Consider the following 10113-nt stretch of genomic DNA (forward strand, 5'->3'; position numbering starts at 1 on the left):
ATGCTGCGGCTCAAGAGAGGCTGTAAAGGGGAAGGTGAGAACATGAAAACCTGGCAGCGGATGTTTGATCAGAAGTTGGAATGGGAGAAGCCAAATGACACCTAGTCTCTCACCATGGAGGATAACCTCAGTCCTCGAAACCCAGAACGCCGAGGGCACCTATACCAGCAGAGAAAAGCATTTGCCAGGTGAGGAGGAGCAGACAAACTGGGGAGTGAATGATGCTCGAAGGCATGGATGGCGCGTGAACCCCGCCTTTGGGGAGGCTAGCCTCCCGTCCCTTCCACCTCCCTTGCCTGCCAGAGCCCTGAGCCCTCTTCCCCCACTGCGGCCAGAGGAGCCCAGCCAAACCGTCCTGAGCCCTGGCCACTGGCCCGAGCTGAGCCCCCGCCAGCTTTGGGGTGGAGCGTGGGCAAGGCCACAGCCTGGGTTAGGGGAGGCTTAGGTTAGTGTTAGTGGGGAACGAAGCAGGGAGGGCAGGTGCGAAATTTGGGAATAGCTGCGACTGAATGATCGATTGGGCTAGTCCTTGTGTTCGCTGCACACACGTGTAAAAGGGATTTAGCTGTACGGCACCTAGCCATTAGTGCTGATGAGTCACCGTGATGGCACTAAATATTTGCCTCCTGTTAATTAGCATTTTCCACCACTGTAAAAGTCTGTAGAGCAGGAAATGGTGACTCCCCCCTCCCAGGAGTGGAAATGATGTCATGGTTAGAGGACGACAGCATATTTAAACAAATTCCCTTGAATTTCCATCAGTAGTTTAGCAAACAAGCAGAAAGCTGGCGGAAGCAGTGAATTTACTATTGCAGGATATATGCATCTTTCAATTTCATATCTGACCACACGTCTTCACTCCAGATACCGTCAGCTAAGAGCTGTGCTCATCCAATCCGGGAACAGAGATGGATCATGTGATATACATGGCACGTCAACACTGATCACATTTCGAATGTCAAATACTCACTAAGGGACAGTAGGCCAAGAATTATTCACAGAGATTATCCCTCTAATAATATATTATTATCACTACATATTTGTATTACCAGAGCACCTAGGAGACCCAGTCAGGACCTCATTGTGCTAGGTGCTGTACAAACACAGAACCAAGACAGTCCTTGCCCCAAAGAGTTTACCGTCTACATATAAGACAAGAGACAACAGATGGATACAGACAGCATCAGGAAACATTCAGACAGTATTGGTCAGCGGTCAAGACAATCGTGCTCTGCTTGCTGGCTGTGAAGAGAAGGAGAGATGAAAACTGTGGAACAAATGATTCCAAATGAATTTTTTGCTCATCTCTCGTTATGGGCGAGAGACTGATCCACAAATGCAAACAAATTCAGGTTGGAGACTGCTCCTGAATGAGCCTAGACTTCAGCTGTAAATTGAAAAGTGCCCCAGTTCTAGGCTCAGTCCAGCTCGGAAGGCTTAGTTAGAAATCAGTTGCAAAGCTGCAGTGGGCCCTGCTGCATGAAACATGACCCATGGGCATGCTGAGCCCATGTGGAGGAAGTGACTGTGCTCCCAGGCGGAATGGGGGCTGGGTTTTACTCGGATTGATTAGTAAGTAGAGTCTTTGCCCATCTAGAGCTAGGGGAGGAAACTTAATTGCATTGGAGCTTTCCTCTGGGGAAGTCATTTGAGTTGGCAATGTTTGTAGAAAGGTCTGGCTATTAAGGGCAAAACTCCCATTGAGTCCGACAGGAGCCGGCTTTGAAACCCAATACGTTGAATTTGTAGGGTGGCCAGGTGCCCGGTCTTCGACCGGAAAGTCCGGTCGAAAAGGAGACCTGACAGCGTCTGATCAGATCTACTGACCAGACACCCAAAATCCGGTTACTGCGAGCAGGGAAGGCGGGGAGGCACCGGGTCATCACCCTCTCCAGCCCCTACTCAGCCTGGGCCCCCTCCTGCCTTCATGAGGCAGCTGCAGCTCCCAGCCCCAGCTCCACAGGCGAGTCCCTGGGTGGCCAGGGGGGAAGGGAAAAGCAGCGAGCGATGGGGGGAGGGGAGAAGAGGAGTGGGTGGGGGGCGGGGCTTTGGGGAGAATGGGTGGGGCAGGGGTGGGGCCTCCGGGGGAAGAGGCGGGGCAGGGGAGGTTCTGGCACTTCTGCTGGAGTGTTCAGTTATTAAATATTACCAAGTTGTGAACTTGTCCAACACTTTGCTGCCTGACCCTTTGGGGTGGCAGGTGAATGTGAGTGAATGCTATTAGGACTATGCCATATGGGCACTTGATCCTGCAGAGCGCTGAGCGCTGCTTGCGTGGACAGCAACAGAGTTTGGGGGTGCTCAGCCCCTTGCAGAATCAAGCCCAATGTCAGGGGATGAGCCTTTCTCAGCATTGAGCTTGGGGGCTGGTGTGCGCGCCGGGTTAAATGTCCCTTCCTTTCCCCCCCGTAGGTTTCAGTGCTCATGCTGCACCCGTCACTGGCCATCGGTCAAGTGCTCATTCTCTTCCACATGCACCTGGACCGGAGCCAGCGCCAGGGGCAGGTAAAGATGAGGGTCTGTGGGCAGAAGTGTAAGAAGTGTCATGGAGCGAAGTTTGAGTCGCCCACGTTCAGCCAGGAGAACATTGAGAGGATCCTGGACAAGTTGGTGCTGAAGATCCATGAGAAATGCTACCGAGAGTCCATCGCAAACCGTGATTTAGCTGACCCCGTAGTCGAAGAAGATGTGGAAGGGCCACATGACACGACCCGTTGTGAGGCGTGTGCTCTGGGGATCTGTTATCTGAAAGGCAAAGGCCTACAGATCCAGCCCTATTCATCTACCTACGGATTCGTTAGCCCCACTTCTCCGGCTGCAGCTTTTCCTGCGTCCTGTATTTTCCATGTTAATAGACCAATACTTGGCTTTGGTATTTTCTCCTTATTGTATCAGTTCAATAACGCATCACATTTAAATTGAAATATCAGAGGAAGCAGGGGAGCTTCCCTCTCTGCTGGGGTGTGGTGTGAACCCTACACCCTTTGGGGAGGCAGGAGTTCACCCAGCAATTGCCCTGGTGCACAGATCTATCCTAGTCCCTTTATTAGCAGGGGCAGCACCCCAGGGTGATTGCCAACAGTCGCCACTCAGTGGGAGTGTAACAGAAATCCCAGATGCCTGAGAGGAAGCTCTGCGTCCATCCAACACTCAAAGCCTCCACGATCCCTCCAGCCTTAGCGTCTCAGTCCCGGACTAGGGCAGTGCAGGGTGACGGGGCGACATGCTCAGGCTGCGCCCTGGCCTTGCCCCGCCGTCCCTCCCAGCTCAGGCTCTGGTTGGGCGGGCTTTATCCAGCCAGCACACGCCTTCTCCGGCAGCCTGGAATGGCAAACCCACTGCGACAGACGACTGTCACACCCACCCTCCAATCAGAGGAGAGCTGGCAGCGGGATGTAGGGGAAGGATATCCTGGCAGGTCTCCAGCCAGCCAAGGCTGGGGGTGTGGGGAGATGCTTCTCCTGCTTGCCCATCCTTTAGCCAATCATGGCTCCGGTGGCAGGGCTGGCCTTCACAGCACTGCTGCTGATCTGGGGTGTGGGGACAACACGGATCCGTGGCACATCTACACCGTAATGGCTAAAGTCTGGAACTAAAGCTATTGGCCTAGCAGCACGCTGAGGTCTATTAACCTCTAAGCTACCCGCTGGAGAACAAGTGAAGGATCCCCACTGTAGAGCACGTATCTGTCCCATCACGTCCTGCCAACACATGAAAACGTCATTCCCAATATCTGCCCATAGGGCTGTATTCTTAATGCGTTAACTGCCTGATTACAATTGACCAGGAGTAAGTTCTTGAAATAGTTACCGCGATGGCTGTTGGTGGGATCACGATGCCTTCCAATTTTAGCTAGGAGTGTCTTGGTTTGATGGAGTAAGAGATACCAGCCCAGTTAGTGCTCTGGGCTCTACACAACACATGGTGTTCGGATGCAGAGCTGATGTAAGTGGAGGTAACTCCACTGAGGGAGAAGGAGGAGGAATCGCCAAAGGAGATGCTGAAGAACAACCACAGAATAAAGTAGTAGCCGCAGTTCAGAACTGGAGGACTAAGTGACAGAATGGCCCAGTCCTGCAGGGCTGAGTGCTGGAGAAAGACTTTCCGGGAGGCGCTCTTGACCAGGGACTGGCTGACTGGTCCTGCTTCCATGGGTCTGTCCCATGTCATGCTAGTATAGCAGCCAGGGGCAATGAAGGAGCCCATCTTTTCTCCAGATGTCGTGACATTTGCATTTTGACACAATGACATGGGAAAAACCTAGGCCCTGGGATGAAGTCTGTGTCCCGTTTTCTTCTCTGCCTGTCTCAGTAATCACATGGCCGCAGCTCTGCTGAATCAATGGGGAAAACAAAGCCAGTCCAACTTTTTATGTGAGTGACTATTCACACACATCGTTTGGAGGCATTCACCCATCTCGGAAATACAGTCCTTATCATATACCCCAGGCAGAAACTGGAGAACCAGATTAGCTTTGGAAACAAAACTCCTTTCAGTTTCATTTCTCTCACACACAGAAGTTATCCGGTATCTCTGGCAGTGAAGGAACTCAAATCCCCACCCTGCCGCTCAGCAGGTGATGAGATAGAAGTGGGAAGTAAACAATCAAAACTCCATTTGTAACTCAGCACGCTTTGGAGTGTCCTCACGAACATCCGGAGAGATGAAGAAGCTGAACATGGATTCTTGGAGAGAAATGTTTTATGAGAAGATAGCGGAGGTGAAGCCACAAGACTATTGGGACCTAAAGATGCACCAGAACCTTGATTACAATGACTTGGGACCTGGTTGGAAACAATCACTGCAAGAACATGCATTTGCCAGGTGAGAAGCAGCAGCTGATAGGGCAGCTGGGGATTTCTTTAGGACTTCACTTATATCACCACCTCCTTAGTCATTGACAAATGATCTATTTTTAGTGAGGGATGCAGTGTGTGTGTGGGGGGGGCGTGGTAGCCTATATGCAGTTGCTTTAATTATGCCTTGGAATTAATTATGCCTTTAAATGTATCTCCCGATTTCAAAAATGTTTCCTTTTTTTAGAGGCATTTTCTGTTCCAGCCACCACACGCCCCTCCCTCCCCCCGCTTCTGCAAAAGCTGCTGCTACTCCTCTTGTTTTAGAAGTTTAGTTTTTTGTTTGGGTTTTATAGTCTCTCTCTTATGCTATTTGAAAGTTGTTGGACATGGAGACAGCACCAGGACAGCAACCCAAGCTAGTGCTTAGTTTGTAATGAAAGCGGTGCTGGGCTTCCACCTCGGCAAGCCCCAGCACAAATTAAGCACTGGCTGGGCGGTTGGAGAGCGGCGTCTGCTGGCCAGGCCCCCAGCTCTGAAGGCAGCGCCGCTGCCAGCAACAGCACAGAATAAGGATGGCATGGTCTGGTGTATTGCCACCCATACTTCTGCGCTGCTGCAGGCGACGGTGCTGCCTTCAGAGCTGGGTGGCTGGAGCGTGTGGCCGGGAGCCCAGAGGTGCAGGGGCTATGAATTGCCGAGCCTAGAAGTGCAGCAAGCCCCGGCACAAATTAAGGATTGTCCCCAGGGCCTAGTGAGGAGGTGCTCCTTCTAATGCTTCAGTAGTTATGGCACTATCATAAGGTTTGGGGGACCTGGGTTTGAGCCCGCAACTGGCTAAATGGGTCTGAGGATCTGGGTCTCAGCCTCTCTGTGTCTCAGTTTCCCATCTGTAAAATGGGGGTGAGAGCACTGCCCTGCCTCACAGAGGTGTTGTGAGTATAAATGCTTTAAAGATTGTGAGGTGCCCAGATGCTATGGTGACGAGAGCCAGATAAGTACCTTAGACAAGGGGTTTTCAAACTTTTCTTCTGGCAACCCAGTTGAAGAAAATTGTTGATGCCCGCGACCCAGTGGAGCTGGGGATGAGGGGTTTGGGGTGTGGGAAGGGCTCAAGGCTGGGGCAGAGGGTTGGAATGTAGCAGTGAGGGCTGTGGGGTGGGGACGCGGATGAGGGGTTTGGGGTGCAGGAGGGGCTCTGGGTTTGGGGTGGCTCAGGGCTGGGGCGGGGGGTTGGGGTGCGGGAGGGGGTCAGGGCTCTGGGCTGGGGCAGGGATGCGGAAGGGGGTCAGGGCTCTGGGCTGGGGGTGCAGGCTTTGGGGTGGGGCTGGGGATGAGGGGTTTGGGGTGCAGGAAGGGGCTCCGGGTTTGTGGGGGGGCTCAGGGATAGGGCGGGGGAGTGGGGCGTGGGTTGGCGCACGGGCTTACATCGGGTGGCTCCCGGTCAGTGGTGCAGCGGGGGTGCTAAGGCAGGCTTCCTGCCTGTCCTGGCACCGCGGACTGCGCTGTGCCCCGGAAGTGGCCAGCAACAGGTCTGGCCCCTAGGGGGAGGCGCGCAAGCGGCTTCACGCAGTTTTCGCCCGCAGGCACTGTTCCCCCCTCCAACTCCCATTTGGCCAGTTTCCGGCCAATGGGAGTGCGGAGCTGGTGCTCGGGGTGGGGGCAGTGCGCGGAGCCCCATGGCCCCCCCGCCTAGGAGCTGTCCCTGCTGCTGGTCACTTCCGGGGTGCAGCACGGTGTCAGAACAGGTAGGGACTAGCCTGATCCTCAGCTGTTGTAAATCAGAGTAGTTCCTTTGGGTGCCCTGGAGCTAGGTCAACTGACACTGGCTGAGGATTCGCCCATCAAGTGGCTACAGTATGAATATGTATAGATCTATATCCAGTTGCCTGGCAGTCAGGGCAATACCACCCCAAGGGCATGTATTGTTGTGAAAGCCTCTGGAACATTTAGTGCTGGTGGAAGGTGCTGGACTGACATTGATGGTGCCTGATACAAGGTGCTACTCCGGTTTTACCTCACTGTAAAAAGATTTGGGGGGGGGGTGCTGGATAATCTGCTGTATGTGAGGCCAAAAGTGCTAATCTGACCCAGGGACGCATAAACAGGAGAATCTCACGTAGGAGCAGAGCGATGATTTTATCTCTGAATTTGGCATTGGTGCGAGGGCTGCCGGAATCCTGTGTCTGGTTCTGGTGCCCACAATTCAAGAAGCATGCTGATAAATTGGAGAGGGTTCAAAGAAGAGCCAGGAGAATGAATAAAGGATTAGAAAGCGTGTCTTATAGCAATAGACTGAAAGAGCTCCATCTATTTAGCTTAACAAAGCGAAGATGAAGGGGTGACTTGATTACAGTCTATAACTGTCTACATGGGGAACAAATATTTAATAATGGGCTGTCAATCTAGAAGAGAAAGGTCTAAGAGGACCCAATGGCTAGAAGTTGAAGCTAGAGAAATTCAGACTAGAAATAAGGCATACATTTTTAACATTGAGAGTAATTAACCATTGGAACAACTTACCAAGGGTCGTGGTGGATTCTCCATCAGTGGCCATTTTAAAATCAAGACTGGATGTTTTTCTAAAAGCTCTGCTCTGGGAATTATTGTAGGGCAGTTCTCTGGCCTATGTTACACAGGAGGACAGACTAGATGATCACAATGGTCCCTTTTGGCCTTAGAATCTATGAATCTGTAATTACATTGAAATGCATTAAAACAAGGCAAGGCAGTGGCGGACACAGCGTGGTGAGCATTACACCTGCTCACACCAGATCTGAGGTTGGCCCCATGCCTTTAATTAGCCTTGAGTTTGATAGCAGGCGCTGCTGGTTGGTTGCTGTAATGGAATCTACAAACCCTATACTGAGCGTGGGCAGGAGCGGGAGTGGAGCCTCTCCTGTCTGCAGGCAAGCAGCTCAACCACACCGACAGGCAGCTGCCGGAGCTGCCAATCATGGAGACACTTTTTTGGGGGTGGGGGAGGTAATAGTTGCCTATATAAGACAAAGCCTCTAATATCAGGATGGTCCCGATAATATCGGGACATCTGGTCACCCTATGCATGCTATATCTCTTTCCTCTTTTTAGCTTCCAGTGCTCATCTTGCCAGCATTTCTGGTCATCAGTTCAAGTGGTTATTCTGTTCCACATGTACCTGGACCAGCGCAGGAGACAAGGCTGGGTGAAGATGAGAGTCTTCAGACAAGAATGTTATGAGTGCTCCGAGGGTAAGTTAGAAGAGCCAAATTTCAAGGAGGAAAGCGTCCAGAAGGTCTTGGAGAACTTGGTCATCAGCATTAGAGAGAAATGCTATGGAGAGTATGTGGCCCAGTTATCTGAGGTTACAGTGATAGGACAGCACTATGGACCACATCGGAGTGACCATTGTGAGGCTTGTCGGTTGGGAATACATCAGAGGCCCAAACACACGAGGTATTATGGAAGACCCAAAGACACAGTGTACTATGGGACATCCAAAGACACAATGCCGCCAGTTCAGCTACCATCACACAATTTACCCCAGGACACGATTTGCGGTAGTTTTGTGTTTTGCTGTGTTTTGTGGACTATTTGCATTTTGATTTTTATTTATATGAACAGTTGGATCTAAAGCTAGTCAAATCGTGGGGGTAAACCCCCTCGATTCATGAATAATTGCAAATACCGTCAGCTAGTTTGGTTTGCTCTGACTGGTGAGCTTGTGTTTCTTATTTTACCTGAGTGTGTAGGTAATTACTAGGGATTCAAGAACATTTTTGAAGTCCCCAAAAACTCCATGAATTCTGGTGGGAACGATTCTGCGTCGGAAAATTCTAACCAGAACTACATCATTCATCCCTCGCTTTTCTCTAGTTATTGTTCTCCTGTTTGAAAACTTCCAGTTGGCTAATCAAGGAGCAGAAACAATACCACATGACTTAGATGACCAACCACACACCAGGAATAACAAATGGCTAAAACGAACAGTTTGTGAACAGTCCAAGAGACTGAAATTATTTGTCTGGACTATTTGGCAAATCTAAATAACCAACACGTTGGATCCATGAACCTAGAAAGAAGCTACGTTAATAATGAACATGATTTGTGACGACTTATGCAGCTGGCTCCATCTGTTACCTTCCTGCTTTTTAAGGCATTTGACATTGAAAACTGAACAAGGAGAGAGACTGGATTTAGCAACTGAACTATTTGAGGAAAGATGGGCCAAAGGAAATGAGCTAATTCAAAAGAGAATCATAGCAATGTCAGGCTGGAGGGGAACTCAAGAGGTCATCTAGTCCACCCCCACTCCCATGCTAAGGCAGGATAAAGTAAGCCTAGACCATCCCGGATAGATGTTGTCTACCCTGCTTTCAAAAACCTTCAGTGATGGAGATTCCACAGCTCACTTGGCAACCTGTTCCAGCGCCTAGCTATCCCTAAAGTTTTTCCTGATATCCAACCTAAATCACCATTGCTGCAAACAAAGCCCATTACTTGTTGACCTACCCGTGGTGGACATGGAGAACAATTGATCACCGTCCTCTTGCCTTGGACAGAGTTGAAGAGAGTTATCACATCTCCCTCAGCTTCCTCTTCTCTAGACTAAACATGCCCAAAATCATGGATCCAACTTTTACAAAAACGATATGTATCCCTAATGCAACTCATAACACCGACTGCTTCGCTGTGATGTAGTCAGTTACCTTCTGTGTTTGTCACCCTTTTCCCCCCTTGTGCAGGAAATGAATTGTTCCGTCAATAATTGTGTGTCTCTTTAAAAAAAAGTAAGTAACTGAAAAAGCCAAGGTGATGGGGAAGCTTAGTTGCTGTCTCTTTAAACGCCATAATGCAGGTTGGGTAGTTACAAAGCCACATGTGTAATGTTGTGGTTAACAGTGAAGCAACTCTTCGGTTTGCCCTTGAAATGGGTTGTTCCTGTTGACTAATATACGCTGACTAGCATACTTACATTTTATGCTGATAATACCACCCGCAATATATATTCCAAGCATTTAAGTATATATATTATTAAGCATTAATACAGCCAGGGCCGGCTCTGGCTTTTTTGCCGCCCCAGGCAAAAAAGCCTCCCGCCGCCCCCCGCCCCCAGCGGGGAGCGTGGCAGGGGAGGGCGCCGAGCCCGGCCGCGGGCCCGCTCTCCCCAACCGGCCGGAGCGCCGTGGGGAGGGTGGCGAGCCCGCCGCGGCTCCGCTGGCGGACGGAGCGCCGGGAGGAGGGCGGAGAGTCCGGCCGGGGCCCCACTCTCCCTGGCGGCCAGAGCGCCGGGGGGAGGGCGGCGAGCCCGGCCGGGGCTCCGCTCTCCCTGGCGGCC

General features: G+C 51.2%; 1 protein-coding gene and 1 pseudogene across 1 annotated transcript; both read left to right on the forward strand.

Annotated features, from left to right (window-relative positions):
• LOC112108302 lies at window positions 1-2922 on the forward strand (annotated as a pseudogene).
• Window positions 2923-4663: 1741 nt separating this feature from the next.
• Window positions 4664-8409, forward strand: LOC113406265 (receptor-transporting protein 1-like). The gene is made up of 2 exons (XM_026649941.1): window positions 4664-4824; window positions 7887-8409. Exons 1-2 carry the CDS (start codon window positions 4664-4666, stop codon window positions 8407-8409), a joined length of 684 nt encoding a protein of 227 aa, XP_026505726.1.
• Window positions 8410-10113: the final 1704 nt, after the last annotated feature.

The sequence above is a fragment of the Terrapene carolina genome, unplaced genomic scaffold, assembly GCF_002925995.2.
Source record: "Terrapene carolina triunguis isolate 2854851 unplaced genomic scaffold, T_m_triunguis-2.0 Scaffold88, whole genome shotgun sequence".
Lineage (NCBI taxonomy): Eukaryota > Metazoa > Chordata > Testudines > Emydidae > Terrapene > Terrapene triunguis.

Excerpts from the sequence above, each read along its gene's own strand:
- LOC113406265 (XM_026649941.1), top strand. The coding sequence starts at position 4,664 with ATGAAGAAGCTGAACATGGATTCTTGGAGAGAAATGTTTTATGAGAAG. Across the intron at positions 4,825-7,886 it reads CAAGAACATGCATTTGCCAG|CTTCCAGTGCTCATCTTGCC; the intron begins GTGAGAAGCAGC and ends TCCTCTTTTTAG.